The sequence below is a fragment of the Hippopotamus amphibius genome, chromosome 5, assembly GCF_030028045.1.
Source record: "Hippopotamus amphibius kiboko isolate mHipAmp2 chromosome 5, mHipAmp2.hap2, whole genome shotgun sequence".
In the NCBI taxonomy this organism is placed as follows: domain Eukaryota; kingdom Metazoa; phylum Chordata; class Mammalia; order Artiodactyla; family Hippopotamidae; genus Hippopotamus; species Hippopotamus amphibius.
Genome location: NC_080190.1, coordinates 160,352,393 through 160,369,930, shown reverse-complemented (window position 1 = coordinate 160,369,930; position 17,538 = coordinate 160,352,393). Strand labels below are relative to the sequence as shown.

General features: G+C 38.7%; 1 protein-coding gene across 1 annotated transcript; it reads left to right on the top strand.

Moving 5' to 3' along the window:
* Positions 1–1,766: 1,766 nt before the first annotated feature.
* LOC130853749 (biogenesis of lysosome-related organelles complex 1 subunit 5-like) lies at positions 1,767–3,162 on the top strand. The gene has a single exon (XM_057736056.1). The coding sequence runs from the start codon at positions 1,777–1,779 to the stop codon at positions 2,341–2,343; it is 567 nt and encodes a 188-aa protein (XP_057592039.1). The 5' UTR covers positions 1,767–1,776; the 3' UTR covers positions 2,344–3,162.
* The last annotated feature ends 14,376 nt before the right edge of the window (positions 3,163–17,538 follow it).

Below are 17,538 nucleotides of genomic sequence, written 5' to 3'. Positions count from 1 at the left end.
GGATCTCTAATACATTTAAGTGACTTACAGAAAGTTTCCTAACTGAAGTAAGACAAACATAATGTTGCCCTTCTTTTAGGAGGGGCAGGTAGTGGCAGGATTCATGTTTTTGTAAGGGTGAATGGTAATGTGAGAAGGAAAGTGTAACAAAATCCAGTTAGAAGTCAGTCAGTTGGCTGAAGAGTGTGGCCTGTTCTCAGTCAGTAGTAATGTCTTTGCTGTTTGAGGAACCATGAAGTTAAGCAGAGCACCTAGAACTAGTTCAGCAGAAGCATCAACAATTTTTTCAGTGGCATCTATTGCCCTGAGTCAAAGGAGATAAGCCTTTACAACCAGGTCAAGAGTGAGGCTATAGTAAAAACAAACAAAGTGGTTTTTGATGATTCACATGAAATTGAGTTAAAATTCTAAGGGCTTATCCATATTGCTCATACACAATTAGATGAAATGGCTTTTTGTACTTAGAGGTGCCTAAGAAAGAAGGTTGAAGAGCTGTCTTTAGGTTACAGGAGGTCTGTTCATGTTTGGGTGTCCAAATCACAGGCTCTATTACTGAGGACTTAGTTAATTCATAAAGAAGTGTTACAATCACAGAAAAATTTGGCACCCATTGTCTGCAGTATCCAGTTAAACCTAGAAATCCTTTCAGTTGTCATCTTGAATGAGGTCTAGGATAGGTTTGGATAGTCTTTAATTATCAGGAGAGAGTGTTTTCCCTCCATAGATAGAACATGTCTCACCTAATGGACCATGTTATGGAACATTCATGATTTATCTTTTGAAACATCATGTCCCTTTTCTGCTAAGGCTGAGAGTAAGTACTAAATTAAGTCTTTTTTACAAAATTCACTGTTCTCGGAACAAAGTAGAAAATTAGCTACATACTATACCAAAAGTGAATCACAAGGGAAATTTAGATTTCAGAAATCTTGAATAAGGACCTGGGAAAAATTAGAAGGGACTTCAGTGCACGGCTGAGACATGACTGCCCAAGTATATTGTTGTCCTCCCCAGGTGAAGGCAAAACAATATTGACTCTCTTGATCTAGAGGCACACTTGAAAAAGGCAAGCAAAGTGAAGCAAGTGATTATAGGCAGAATAGTTAACAGGATGATATTTGAGTTAGGTACTACAGAGAAAAAAAGATAACAAATGTGTCAATGGTCCTGAAGTCTTGAACAAATTGATATCTTCATCTATTTGGTTTCTTTACTGGTAAGATGAAAGTGTTAGAAGGGCTACTGCAAAGTTTGTGGAGACTCAAAGATAGGTTTGAGCCTTTCCTATGTTTCTAGAGCAAAGGATATTGGGAAAGTTTGGGTAATGATTTGGTAGGATCAATCTGAACTTTTTTTTAATAAATTTATTTATTTAATTTATTTATTGGCTGTGTTGGGTCTTCATTGCTGCACACAGGCTTTCTCTAATTGCTGCGAGTGGGGGCTACTCTTCATTGTGGTGCATGGGCTCCTCATTGTAGTGGCTTCTCTTGTTGTGGAGCACAGGCTCTAGGTGCATGGGCTTCAATAGTTGTGGCACACGGACTCAATAGTTGCGGCTCACGGGCTCTAGAGTACAGCCTCAATAGTTGTGGTGCACGGGCTTAGTTGCTCCGTGGCATGTGGAATCTTCCCAGAGCAGGGCTTGAACCCGTGTCCCCTGCATTGGCAGGCAGATTCCCAACCACTGCACTACCTGGGAAGTCCTATCTGAACTTTAATAGGTTTCAATTATTCTGTTTTAAATTCCAGTGATGGGAGGCGGAGCTGGCCGGGATGAGTGGCGGTGGGACAGAGACCGCGGTGGGTTGCGAGGTCCCCCCGGGCGGCGGCGGCAAGAAGATGGACTCGCTGGGGACCGCGGGGTCGCCAGCACACCTCATTATCAAGGATCTTGGAGAAATTCATTCAAGGCTGTTAGATCACAGACCAGTCATCCAAGGTGAAACCCGTTATTTTGTGAAAGAGTTTGAAGAAAAACGTGGTCTTCGAGAAATGCGAGTTCTTGAAAATTTGAAGAATATGATCCGAGAAACAAACGAGCACACCCTCCCCTCGTGTAGGGAGACGATGCAGGACAGCTTCAGTCGGGTTCTGCAGAGACTGCAAGCAGCTACTGACTCCGTCTGTAGACTCCAACAGAGGGAACAGGAGCGTAAAAAGATGAATAATGACCATTTACTAGCTAGTGAGAAACAGCATATAATGCAATGGGAGGACTTCATGAAAGAACAGCGCAGCCAACAGGCCGAAGCGGATGAAGCGCACCAAAGAGCCGTGGAGAGGCTGAAGGAGCAGCACGCCGCGATGGAGAAGGACCTGGCCAAACTTTCAACCTTTTGAGAACTTGAACCTCAACAATGACAGACTAGTGAGAAAACATTGACTTCCCCCAAAGACTGCTCCCACCAAACCATTTAGCCTCTGCTTCAAGTTTAGCAATACATTCTGTGGCGCTCTCCTGTCAGAAGAAAGACACTTCCCCCGGAGTCCTAACTTCCCCAGCAGAGTGCCGCACCTTTCCAGTTTCAAGTGCCTCTACCTGATGATTTGAGTGGGGAGGAGCAGGAGGACAGTGGTGTGAGTGTGCTCTCTGTTAAGGAGGGTTGGTGTTAGTTTCCTCTGATTATCTCGGAGAGCTGTGAGTACAGACTTCCAGAGAAGTGGTTTAACTCATGGTTCACGTGAGTCTGTGATTGTGGCCCAGAAGGCAGGTACGGTGGTTCCCTGGCTCTTGGAGGGAGCAGAGATCACAGTGAAGAGAGAGGAGAGTCAGAACTTTGCCTCTGCTCTGCAAAGAGGGCCACGCTGGTCTCTGAGCGTAAGGCAGCACAAGGCCGTGTTTCACTGGATGACAAGACATGCTTGTTAAGTCTGTGGCCTTCCAGCACTTCACATTTCCAGCTTTTAAAACATGCTTACAAGGAAAAGCTTACCAAAAATACAGTTGACTTTTAACCTTTCCAAGAACCATAATCTTGCCCATAGATTTACCTCATTTTTATGTCTGTTTTGCTGTGGGTAAGCTTTGTAAGATAAATAATGTCTGTACATGTTCTAACTGTTTAATGAGTAATCAGCAGAACTTGCCAGGGCCTCCCTCTGGAACCATATAAAGACTCTGGCTCTGAGTAAACCAGAAGTATTTGCCCACACGGCAAATGATCCATGCTAAATGTAAATCCTTTTTAGTGTTTAACGTCTGTTCTCATAAGCAGGTGTATTATGGTGAAACACGTCCCAGTTCTGTCATCACTGTGATCTTTAAAAATCTGCATTTAAAAATCTAATTGAGGAGCTAAGTTGATTTTTTATTTGCCATAAACCAAGCAAAATTAAATGCAATAATTCCAAGAGATTTATGGCAAATGAATTTGAGGTATGGCTAAATCTTTCAGGTATTTTTTTAAAATTGCTCTTCAGTAAAGAAAGGCACAAGAAAGAAAACACTTACCTCTCATGTTATCTCAGTGTTGCTACTGCAGAGAAGTGACAATGCTTGCTTGTGTAAATTTATGGCCTACTGTCAAAGCTTCATTCTTGGCTGCATGTTGAAAATGTGATTAAAGTTAATAGAGGAGAAAAAAAAAAAATTCCAATGATGGAAATTTTATCCCATAAAGTGTCAGGAATGGTGTCAAGATCTTTATCAGGTGTATGTATTAAATATTACGGAGAGGGAAAAGGTATATCCAAAGCAGACACAACTTGATTATGAACAGAGAAATCTTCCAAAATCTGAAGAAATAGTTCCTCTGATGTGCATTTAATATTACAAACCCATTTGCAAAGTAAATATCCGCTTATTAAATTTGCAAGGGTGGTATCACAGAGAAGGAAGTAATTTTTTTTTTCAGTCAAGGACACAAGGGTTAAGTTAAGGGATGGGAGGGGAAAAAAATCTGTAGATTATTTAAAATACCTACTACCTGTGTGGTATGCTTACTCTGAAGAAGTTGAGCAACAGTGACAGGATTTAACAGAGAGAGAGTAGCACTTACATCTACCAGGAATTAATGGGGCTGACCAATTATATTTATAATTCACCTTGTGTGTTTAAAAGTAAGGCAGAATATTGGATGCATTTTCCTTCCTCAGAGTACCCTCACTGATCCAAACTGAAGGATTTTTATTTGCTTTGGATTTTCTTTTGTAATTTGGGAAAATTTTTTTTCCAATGTCCCTTCTTTTTACAATATCTGCAAGTGCCCTTATCAATACTAGTTGGTTGGGGATTGATCTGCTTAGCTTTTTGATCTTTAGGCCAACACGTTTATTTTGAGTAGTCTCATTTTTATGCTAAAGCCCTTTCACGATGTTATGCCAGATGTTTTAGTTCAGATAAGGAGGCTATTTCCCATTCTAATTTCTTTGAATTAGGTGCCTAATTTCAGGTTTAGCGCAACTGACAAAATGAGATGAAGGGACTGCTGTTACATCAGCATCTCCTTTGAGTCCCAAATGCTATTGGAAGATATTTTCTAGTCTATCCTATAAATCTCCTATAGTTTTATCTTTACTTCTTTTGCATAATTGAATTATGGTCCAATCAACTTTTATGAGAAATGGTATAGATTTTAGGAGACTCTGCCCCATTTTTCAAGCCACTTTCTGACCCTCAAGCTTGTTGTGGAAAGAAGGATCCAATGGGTCTCTTTCTGGGTAAGTTCAACCAGCTTTTGCCATATAGGATTTAGCATCTGAGGTTCCAACCAACATGTGCACAAGTTGATATAGATCAAGTAACTCCAGGTCATATGCACCCAAAAGAATTCTAAATTATTTTATGAATATCTGCTGGTCTTACAAAGGTTTAGAGAAGTCCTTACAGCTCTTAATTTAGCTCAGGTTCAAGGATTAAATTCTATAGTTCCTTGCACACCCAGCATGTGGAAAGGCTGAATTTTTAGAGGCAACTGGCACTGGATATTTTAGGGGAGTTGGGAAAAGGTAAAAGGTCTGGAGAAGGGGAGGGGGAGGGGGAGGGAGGGATTGAGGGAGATGTGGAAGGAAAGAGATCGAAAGGACTAGAGGGAAAGGGAAGAGCAGGATTTAGGGAAGCAACTGTGGGGCAAAGACTAGGATTTACTAGGGAAATTGGTCTAGTTTGCTGTTGCTTAAATTTGTCAAATCACTTATACTTTTGCGCAAATAATCTTTTCATGAAGCAATTTTTTATTCAGAATTTTGTTTGGAGGCCTCTACACAGCAATTGAAAAATAATGCCCATTTAAGCTGAGAAGCCTTATGTCTTTCTTTTCTAAGGAAATTGTCAAGTAATTCTGTTAATCTCCAGAGTGCCCACTGAAGGCCTCAATCATACTTGGGAAAATTATGTCATTTGGAAAGGTAGGTGCAAGAGCTAAGAATGCAATGATAATAAATATAAGAAACAAGAGTTTTCCTGGAAAAGGATAAGATTTAGATTTAGTGGAACCCATGAGAGGTGGCAATGATCACTAGAAGTGAAATGCTTGTGCACCTCGTATGTCAGGGTCCTGAAATCATGGCTGGCCACCTCCACATCCAGACCCAACAATCTGTGCCCTCAGCAGGTGGACTACCAGAGAGAATGCTCTCTCTGAATCAAAAAAATATCTCAAGATGAAAACATGAGATACAAAGGGAACCTCATCCAGTTTTACTGGTGACCTACAGCAATGTTTGTCCCAATGGACACCAGTCTGGTAAGAACTCAAACTCGCTGATTTGTGACACTGCGATGAAAAACAGGCTTATAAGGTCTAAGCCCACGTGCTACTCTGTGAACGTCCTTCTTATGACAAATACCACTTTTAGACAGCACACCGTGAAACAATAACACAAATGCAGCAAAAAGGGATGAAGAGAATGACCTGATTCCACCAAGGATGCCAAACAAATGAGAAATGACAACAAAATCTGGGTACCAAACTGAGAGTAAAGTACTAAGGAACTCAGCACAAAGGGAACTGAGTTCAGACCTGATGCTGACTTACCATGTCATCGCGGACTTGACAAGAGGTGAGGAACAAGGCAGAAAGGGCTCAACACCTAGTTGAAGACTGGAATCCATGGTGACGGTCAGTGCAAACTGTATCTTGGTGGAATTTCCAAGAAATCTGTGGAAACAAGTGACGATTGATCAAATGAAAGCAAACAAATGTTATTTATTCAGAGTTTATTATTTGAGTTTACTATTTGAGTTTGGCAGAAACTCAAATGCATGCAAAGTAGTGGGAAACCTCTAGAGTGGGAAAAAAGGAAGGCTTCGGGTGTGCCTTAATTGGAGGCTGTTGGCATGCAGAAGTTGGCAGCAGGCTAACTAAAAGTGGGTCATCCTGTATGATTTGTTAGGAATGTATATTTGGCTTTAGGTGTTTGGTCCTAAGTTAGAAGAGGGGGCAAAAGAGTGGTTGCAGTAAAGGTTATGTGTCAGAGTTCTATTTTTATGTATGGTCTGGCCATTGCCTGTTGCTTATTCAGTACTGGACTCATCACTCACTGCGTATTTTGAAGATAAGATTAAATTGATGATGTTCTCCACGGCATTGACTACTTCTCCAGTAAGGGCATAGATGGCCTGACTGTTCACCAGACTTCCTTATTGACCCAGACAGCACGTTGTCAAGGGAGATATCGGGCCATGGATGGTCTGCAGCACTAATGAGTCCTTCTAAGCTTATCACAGGTCCTCGGGCTTGAGCTTGCAGTGACTCCTCAGATCCTAGGGAGAAAGACCAGCTACAAGGCAGCCTGAGAATCTCAGTAACGATCTGGCAGTCAGGTTCTAGTTCTCAGTGACTCCAAGTCAAGCACGAGGGAGAAAAAATTAAAAAGCTTCGTTGGAGGCTAAGGTTATTTTGCAGCCAGATATTGAAGGAAGGTGGATGAATTGGAAATTTGGTAAGGGTTGACAATCTGTGCAAAGTGACAGATCCAAATCCACTTCACAAGTAGGCATCACAACTGGTTTATCCACAATGGGAGAGCAAGCCAGTTAAGTCTCTACCAGACAAGGCAGTGTCTGCATATCCATCAGCTACCTGCAATTTACAAAGTGGTGCCAAATAGCCCAAAGACAAGGAATAGCATCAGAATCTGGTAACTCAGAAGGGTGTACATAGGGTCCCACTGAGACACAGAATTTCTCTCTACTGTCCCTCTTTCCCTTTTGACCAAAGACAATCGCAAAGAGAGATTATTCTTCATCACAAAATAAAGCCAGTCTCATTAGATGTGGCCTGGTTATTCACATAGATGCAGCAAGAAAGACAGCTTACCACATGAGTCTTCTATTTGTTTGGCTGAAAGTTTTCATGAAGAATCTCAGATTGGACTCTTCTAAGCCCCTTGAGGACAGGAAGCCAAGCCACCAATTCACCATTGTTTTTCACCTGCAGTACCTAGTGATTTGGTGGGAATTCCTCTCTTCCTGAAGTCCCCAAAATATCTGAAGATTCCTGAGCCTGCCAAGAGGAAGTGACCTTCCTTGGTCACCTATGAGGCTGGCAACCCTATAAAGCCAGTTGGCAGGCCAGTTTTCCCAAGAGGGACTTAGTAAGCATTGGCCCCATAAAGTCAACCTGAGTTCCTCAAAGTGTCTAGTCATATCTGATTCAATGAGCTTCATCCTCAAATATGACATCATAGGCAAAGCCTACTTGCATAACCAATGTTTCCAGTTATGTCCTATGAAAAACATGGTCCAATTCTTGTTGAATCTATGCAAATAACCATATTGCTATGGAAATAAGAATACTCGATAAGAGTTTCCAAATTTTGGAAGGGTTAGTCAGGGTAGGAAAGACAATTGTTTAATTTCGTTTACAAAAGCACAGTAAATAGTTGTGAGTGATAGATAGCTTAAAAGAGAAAAAGGTCCCTTGTTACCTGAAAATAGAACATTAAAGCATTAGCACTATTTCAAAGTCCAAATTCATCCAGTTCATTCAATCCTTTGTAATTAATTCTTGTTCCATTTGATCTTAGTTTCATAGTCTCATGAATGCATCCAATTCTTGACTAGACGTCTGGAACTCCTGACTCAGTCCGCTGGTATGATCTGACAGTTGTTTAAGCAATGCCATCAATAGCCTGTACCCAAGAGTACCAGGCATAATCCTTTTCCAGCAGACTCTAAGATAGTCTTTCTTTGCTAAAGATGGAACCCTGTGCTCTATAGCTGATTCCAAGTGATTTCATGGAAGCATCGGGAGTTTAAAAACACACACACAAACAAAACTATCTGTATATGACAAAAGACCAAAAATGGCTGTTGTTTACATATTATTGATATTTTTCAAAAGGTAATGATCTGAACAGAATTCATTATAAAGATAATGCAAATGACAAGCTTATCTGCTCATTTACATGGCAAGAAAAACAAAATAAAGCCTATGCAAAAAAAATAGACAAAATATCTTGAAATAAAAAGATTTAAGCCTATTTTTTAAAAAACATGAATATACATCTAATCTATGAAAATGGATGAACACAGTCTTTACAGAGAAAACATTTTCAGATATAACATATAAAAATCCAGAGACAATAGATGTAATATAAGAATATATCAAGATAATCAAGTAAATAAATTCAGTAAGTCTGGAATAGGTTCTAACACCAGTAGATTACTAAAAGTCCATAGATAAGTGATATGAATCTCCAGCAGAAAACTGCTGGCCTGGAATACACTAGATTCAAATTAAAGCAGTAAAGTTGCAACCAAGTTAATGTTTTAAAAAATAACTGTGATTATGACTGACAGCTTTTTGTATGCTGTACAATTATACTGCTTTTGTCTAATAAGCAACATCAGGACTGTGATAAATAGAAACACATCATGGACAGCAAAAACACGAACAATTCTCTAGAACCTTCCCATATGGAATACAATGGTTTAAGTATTTATGTTAATAACATCCTACCCACACAAATTTAACCTAGGGAAGTCTAAGCATTTCTCCGGGTTTGACAATATTTCCCATGCAACTCATCATTAGTAACATATCGAATAACCCTAATTATTTCTAACATGTCTCTTTTCACAAGATGAAAGAACAAATCTTTGTGATTTTCCATGGTCCCCTTTGGACATCTCAAAGACAATTTTAGTTGCTGACAAGGCTAATCAAACTTTGACCTTGAAGCAACTTTAGAACCTCGAGCCCTCAAGGCTATGTGAATTTCCTGCACTTCAACTTGTTTGCTCTAGCTCAGTTGCACACCCCACCCTATGTGTCTAACCACAAAGCAACATTTCCTGACTTGACTTTCCTGTTAGCACAATATTTGACAAAGATTGGCAAGTTTCAAGAACCCCCTCTCACCAGAAGCTTTCAACAACCCTCCCTCTACTTTTCATAGCCACCTGTCCCAGGGGTCTTTCCAAAAGTTTTGCCCTCCCATCCCTTCCTGAGATATTTATGGCATAGTCTTTGAGCATCTTTTTGGTATAATACTCCCCTCCTCCGATTGCAACACCCCCCTTAATGAAGTCTTTCATATTAACATCCAGATTGCATTTTTTTTTCTTTGACAGTAGTGATGCCATGACTTTGATGGAGTGTTGGCCACCTCTTGGACACTGCTTTCTTCACCCAAGTGCTAATTCTCATCTTATCAGATGTTGTGTCCTTTTCTGGCTGAGGAAATCGGGATCCACAGTGGTGAGTTACACCTCCTAATCCAGTGTTCCAAACATTTGTCTGTTGTAGCATGATGAAGACTTGGCTTTGGTCTTTCTCTATTTTTATCTTTTTTCTTCTATTTATCTGTCTTCTCCCTCTGACTTTTTTGACTGTGGGTAAAGCCCCTGACTTTCTTCCAGGATCTCACACCTAGGGTTAAAGTCCCAAGGCCTTAGCACCAACAGATGTTCCTTTTATTATCATAGGAGATTGCCAATCAAACCATTGTCCTACCTACCTAACCAATCCTACAATTGATCTCTTCATTGTAGGATTCGTACTCCATCTTTATGGTACTAATTCTACCCAATTTCTTCAAAAAAATCAAAATTTTACTTAAAAAAAAAAGACTTAGAATATCAATGACCTCTTTGGGTCATTAAAATAAAATCCTCCCATTAAAATAAAATCCTCCCATATTGGCTCATTCTGAGTGGAACCCTTGAATACGGTGACTCCAAGATCTCATCCAAACAATGGATTGCTTTCATTGTTTGGTACAAAGAGACAGAATAATGCCTCTCCCACAAAAACTTTTCAGAGGCTATTTCTTTCTTCAAAGGCCATCTTCCTTCCTTAATGCCTTTAAGACGTGTCCCTCACTATCACCCTTTTTGCCACCCTCGACCTTCCCTTTAGCTGCCTTGAATCCTTTGTTCTTCCTCCTTTAATACCTCTACCTCCTCCTCTGCCAGACTCTTCCTTTCTCACTCAAGTCCCTCAACTCCCTGTCATCACTTAAAACTGAAGGTTCCAACCACTATTGGGGCTCTGGAAGAGCTCAGGGACATCAAGGGCAACAGCCTGGGGCTGAAACAGCTAACTGGAAACAGGCTGGATGTTTTCTCCACTCAGATGGATTTTGGAGACAACAGATGGCCCCTTGGTTTCTTCTCCATCCCTTCCTGGAAATTTAGTCCAGAGAATCCATAGGGTCACTTATCAGGGCAAAGGACATCTTAAGAATCTCCTTTGCAAATACCGGTGAAAATGCTTTAGCTCTCATATTGAGCAAATTAGTTCCAGTTGCCCCATCTACCAAGAATATAATTTTTGTAAAAATGAAAGTGAAGTAAGGATGAGAGTCAGCTCTTTTATACGAACCAGTGAGTTTTGTGTTTTTGTGTTTATGCCTGAACCATGGCTAAAATTTTAAAATTAAAAATTAAGGCTGTAAGTTCTCTATTTGTGTGTATGTATGTATATGTGTGTGTGTATACAGGTGTGTATTATGCATGTGTAATATTTTTCTATCTCCAAATAGCATTACCACATTAAACTATAAAATTCTTTAAAAGAATACCTTTTGGTTGCTAAGATTTGATTGGCTAAGAGATAGATAAAAAAGAGCTTGTATAATTTTAAATATTCCTGAAATTTTCAGAAATTAAGGAAATTAAATTTCTAATATGTTTAATGTGAAAGAGAAAAAGTATTTTCATAGAAACCTACCAAAATGTTTTAAAAATTCAAGCTAACCTTATATAGGTAAATCTTTGGCAAATGAGAATAGTTTGATGTTGTTGGTCTAATAAATACATCTATGTCTTCTAAGTTATCAGTCTGGCAAAAATACATTTTTAATCTAATTAGCTACATTTTCCTGAGTTTATACAGTTTTAGTGAATATCTTTGCTTGATAATTAGATATATTATCACTTTACTCTAACCATATGCTTGGTATATTCATGGCATACTATGTCTCAGGATTATTATATCTGACATTTTTTCCCTGTAGAAATTATGTTCATCGATTTTCATAAACAGGATGCAATATCCACTCTTCTTTGAAAACCGGATTAATCATTATGCCTATGTATATTTTGCCTGAAACTTTTTAAGATGATTTTAGCTCTCATATAAACAATCAAATTTTCTTATCAATTGTATTATTTTTATAATGAACTCTCATCAGACCTTTCCCTTTTGAATATTATCAAAAATGTAACAATAGCCATTTTTAGTCTTTAGTCATCTACAGACAGTTTGTTTCTGTGGTTTTTTCCTTCTTAACTCGTCATGCTTCTATGAAGTCACTTGGAATCAGCTATAGGGTAGAGTGTGCCGTCTTTAGCAAAGAAGGACTGGCTTAAGCCTGGTGGAAAAGGACTATGCCAGGGATTCTTGGGTACAGGCTACTGATGGCACTGCTTGAACAACTATCAGATCATAACAGTGCACTGAGTCAGGAGTTCCTAATGTCTAGTCAGAAATTGGTGGAATTCATGAGATTACTAGCCCAAGATTACTTGAAACAAGAATTGGATAGAAGGAACTGAATGAACTGGATGAATATGGACTTTGTTTGAAATAGTGCTAATGCTTTAATGTTCTGTGTTCTGGTAATAAGAACCCCTTTCTCTTTTTTCTTAAGTTGTCTATCTCTTGTAACTATTTAGTAGACTGTGCTCTTATAAACAGAAATGAAACATTTATCTTTTCTACCCTGACTCACTCCTTCTAAAATTTGGAAACTCTTATCGAGTATTCTTATTTCCATAGCAATATGGTTATTTGCATAGATTCAGCAAGAATCGGACCATGTTTTTCATAGGACATAACTGGAAACATTGGTTATGCAAGTAGGCTTTGCCTATGATGTCATATTTGAGGATGAAGCTCATTGAATCAGATATGACTAGACACTTTGAGGAACTCAGGTTGACTTTATGGGGCCAATGCTTACTAAGTCCCTCTTGGGAAAACTGGCCTGCCAATTGGCTTTATAGGGTTGCCAGCCTCATAGGTGACCAAGGAAGGTCACTTCCTCTTGGCAGGCTCAGGAATCTTCAGATATTTTGGGGACTTCAGGAAGAGAGGAATTCCCACCAAATCACTAGGTACTGCAGGTGAAAAACAATGGTGAATTGGTGGCTTGGCTTCCTGTCCTCAAGGGGCTTAGAAGAGTCCAATCTGAGATTCTTCATGAAAACTTTCAGCCAAACAAATAGAAGACTCATGTGGTAAGCTGTCTTTCTTGCTGCATCTATGTGAATAACCAGGCCACATCTAATGAGACTGGCTTTATTTTGTGATGAAGAATAATCTCTCTTTGCGATTGTCTTTGGTCAAAAGGGAAAGAGGGACAGTAGAGAGAAATTCTGTGTCTCAGTGGGACCCTATGTACACCCTTCTGAGTTACCAGATTCTGATGCTATTCCTTGTCTTTGGGCTATTTGGCACCACTTTGTAAATTGCAGGTAGCTGATGGATATGCAGACACTGCCTTGTCTGGTAGAGACTTAACTGGCTTGCTCTCCCATTGTGGATAAACCAGTTGTGATGCCTACTTGTGAAGTGGATTTGGATCTGTCACTTTGCACAGATTGTCAACCCTTACCAAATTTCCAATTCATCCACCTTCCTTCAATATCTGGCTGCAAAATAACCTTAGCCTCCAACGAAGCTTTTTAATTTTTTCTCCCTCGTGCTTGACTTGGAGTCACTGAGAACTAGAACCTGACTGCCAGATCGTTACTGAGATTCTCAGGCTGCCTTGTAGCTGGTCTTTCTCCCTAGGATCTGAGGAGTCACTGCAAGCTCAAGCCTGAGGACCTGCATGACTGCTGCAGACCATGCATGGCCCAATTTCTCCTGTGACAAGCTGCTGTCTGGGTCACTAAGGAAGTGTGGTGAAATGTTCAGGTCATGCACACCCTCATAAGAGAGGTTACTGAGACTCTGGGCAACATAATTAGAAGATACTAAAACTCAAAAAGCAGTGCTGCCTAATCAAATGTTTTCATCCACTGACTTCTTGAAATTCACTCTACTAGCTACCCTTAGAGTTTAACTTCTCTCTCCTTACTTTAACACAACTTTTTGTATTAACGTTTCTCGTTTTCATTTTAGGCATTCCACTTTTAAGATGTCTGGTCTGAAGAACTTTGAAACAACTGACCTTTGCCAGCACACAAAACAAATCATTCAACTAGTCCTCTAGGGACATGACTGAGAAAAAGCTGACCCTGAGGATTATTTCACTCAGCCACCCCTTGTTTGAGATATTCCCTATTCCTCTATTGTTCAGGCACAGTCTCTTTCTGAGCCTGCATTGAACACAAAGAGGAACTGACAAGGCTGAAGAAGCTCTGTGCTTAACACAACTTTAGGCTGCTTAGCTGAAGACCACTAGACTCTCAACTCTATGTAAACTTCCTGTACTTTAAGTTGTTTGCTCCATGTCAGACCCAGAATCCCAACCCCCTGTTCCTAACCACAAATCACCTTTCCTACCCCAGCTTTTCTATTAGTACAATATTTGCAGCATTTTGGAAGTTTCAAGGCCACTCGCACATTCCAGTCTTTAACTTTGCATACCCTTCCACTCTCTATAGGCATCTGTCCCAGTGTCTCTACATATAAAAGCTTTGCTTTCCCATCCTTTGCCTGAAACTTTTCTGGCTTAGGCTTTAAGTATCTCCTTATTGCAATAGTCTTGCTTAATCATGTCTTTTCTTACTCAAGTCTAGACTTGCATTTTTTTCCTTGACAATGCAAAAGATGTCATCTAGGATTTGATTTTTGGAAGGTAAAATATAAAAAGTAATCCAAAAGTTTAAATATTTGATTAAATAAGATCATGGATTACTGAGAAAGAATTCTACTTAACCAAAATAACAAAAAAAAAATTCAAAAGTAGATGTAGAGCACTTTAGTTCTTTCAAGTGAAAAGACTTTGTTCTCTTACATAATCAAAGATATTATGAAGTCAACACAAAGCACAGGGAGTTATTCCTGTAAGACCCTGAAAAGTTGTCTTCTAGGCAAGTTACTCAGAAGGTAAAGAAAAAATCTTTTATAAGCACTTACTAAGAGAAAACCAATAGTACAAGAAAAAAAATTGTGATCTTAATAGAGAGAGTCATAGTTTTAAACAATATATTTGATACTAATGCTCTTATCAAAAATATTGTAAATAAACTCATAAAACCTTAGCCAGTCGTGGCTACAAGAAATAAAATTCCCTTTTCATGAACCATCTGCAACTTTCTCTATCCAGACAGGTTTTGTCATACATTTTTCTCTTTCTCATTTTGGAACAACCAGTCATTTTAATTTAGAACAAAGCTACTCTCTTCTTCCTTAAAAAAATACATCCTGCACACTTTGCATGCAAAGTTTTTCCTCTCTGACACTATCACTTCTATTAGAGTCTCATTCATAAATTTATTATAATTTTTAACTACAGTAACTTCTATTGCATAGAGAAAACTAGGAGGTGGTGTGAAAGAAAAGTTATTCATTAGACATGTGTTAAGATGGCAAGACAAATCTTATTTGGACTACTGCAATAGGGGAGAGAGACTTCTGTATAGAACTGAACTCAACTCCCAATTCAGCAAAGGCAGCTGAAGATTTATAGACAAGTAGCAGAGTGAGGGGGTCAGTGGATGAAACTTACTAAGAGGAACTTGATTAGATGTCAAGGGTAGGAGATAACTGCTAAGCTCGCTTAATAAGATTCTTCCTAAAAACAGGCCTAGGACTTAGGTATCCAGGGCAGGGGATAAGGAACTTGATCAGATATCAAGGATAATCAGATATCAGAGGTGGGGGATTTTCAATAAACTGAGCTCAGCAGGCCAAGGCCATGGCCTAGTCTAGAAGGCTCCAGGAGCATGATGGAAGTTTGGTCAAGGAGGAAATCTGTCAGAAGATAATTGTAAACTATCTTTCATATACCAATAGTTTCTTGCAGACTAGCAGAGCTTATAAGCATACATCTCGTAACTTTTTATAGCCATAAACATTCCTTTTATTACAACTTCGCAATGTGGCAAAAATGAACATGTTTATTTAACAGACCTAAATATATAGCCTCTCTGTATTATATAAAAATGAGGCAAAGTATATATAAAATGAAAGTATATTTAGTAATTAATGCTTCAGTATTCTACCTTAGATATGATCTAGGTATCTAATGAATATTCATTAATCAACTCAATTTAACATCAGTCCAAGGTTTTAAGTTACCAAAAGATTTTGGAAACTATTTTCAAGCTGACGTACTATAAAATATAATTACCTTTGAAATAAAGTTTGTCAGAATAATGATTTAATTGGACTAAATACAAATTTCATTTTTTATAATCTTAAAAATATAGTAACTGAAATTATAGCTTATTAAATCAGCAAATCTTTATAAGTTGAGGAAGAACATGCCCAAGTAGAATAAAAATGTATGTTTGTATTATATTTAATGCTGATAACTCAGAAGATATAGCTGTTTTATGAAAACAACAATACTAAATTAGACTAATTTGCCAAAATTTACCCAAATTATGTGGACTTGAATTCTTAGAACTTTTGAGTTAGTGCATATGAGAATATGTTTTTAGTACATAAAAAGTATCAGAGGTTTAATTTTTTTCAAAATTTGGGAATTTAAGAAACATTTCATTTGTATAAGACCTTATTTAGCTCTAAGTTAATCAAAATAGAGCTCTTTAATAATCTATTTTAGTAATACTGTTTGGAGATAGGGAAATGTTACATACATGTAGACACATAACAGACAGAGACATAGAGAACTTATAGCTTCAAATCTAAAAGTTTAGCCTGTAGGTCAGACATAAACCCAGAAATAACAAAACTCACTTTCTATTATAAAAAAAAGCTCTTGTCTTCCCAGTGGGTACACATTCTTAATTGATTTGAGTTCAAAATAGGAAAACTAGATAAACAGAAAAGAGTAACAAATTCCGTTTTCTGTCATCTTTCACATATCAGAAACAAGATATCCAAAAACCATTTAATTCACTTACATGAGTTACCAAATGGTCAGACTAAAACAAAAAACGAACAAACAAACAAAATTAAAAATCTAGCACAATCTTGCCAGTTGCCCTGCTATGGATCAGTGGCTTCCAGAAACAGGTTTAAATTAAGCCACTTTAAAATATTGTATGGTAGGCCATTCCAGGTGTCTGGCCAGGCAGGAGAATCTGTAAATGCTAAAAGACCTAGCAGTTTCCAGTTATATTAAAACTTCGGGCAGTATAGTATTCACAGGTCTGCCTAGCCAAGTGAAGTAGACGGTAACTCTACTGTAGCTGGAGAAGGGGCATTCAATTTAATTTCGTCAAAAAAAAGCACAGGAATTTAGTATATATATTGGGAACTGGAACCAAAACCCTAAGTTCAATTACGAATTCGACAACACAGTAATAAGAGGTTTCATCAGGTTCAAATAGTTGTAGATAAAAAAGGACTGACTAAAGAGTCTAAGGAACGTTCATCACCTCCGTTCAGCAGGGAATAGCCACAGTGGTCTTCATTCTTTTCCCATAAGCTTGTGGAATGGACACTGACAGTGCAGAATTATAATAGGGAAGAACTTTTTGTATTCTATTACAAGTTAGTAACTGAAGGGATGTTGCCTATAAGATTAAATTATACATAATGGCCCATCTCTGGGAACCCTGCCTCCCAGGTAATGAGTATTAAGCTAAAATACCTTTGTTAGCTCACAGGAAACATCCTGACCAGGTCCACCTGTGAATGACTGCAGGGAGGAACAAATTAACACATCCCCTCTGGAGGTGGACAGGAACCAGGAAGTGTTCGACTTTACTCCCTCCCCTTTCAGTATAAAAGAAGCCTGAATTCTAACTCAGGCAAGATGGTTCATTGGGGCATGAGTCCACTGTCTTCTCGGTTTGCTGGCCTTCCAAATAAAGTAGCTATTCACTGCCAAAAAAAAAAAAAATCTAGCACAAGAATCAACTAAATACTCAGAAAGAATCAAAATCAAATCCTTACCATGCTACCAACAGACAAGAATCTGGAACATAGGACCAGAATCAGGACTCATCTTTCAATCTTTGGGTTGCCAGTCATGAATGGAGCGCAAAATGTTCCAAGTGGC

Bases quoted from the DNA above. Each gene is read 5' to 3' on its own strand.
- LOC130853749 (XM_057736056.1), top strand. From the start codon at position 1,777: ATGAGTGGCGGTGGGACAGAGACCGCGGTGGGTTGCGAGGTCCCCCCG.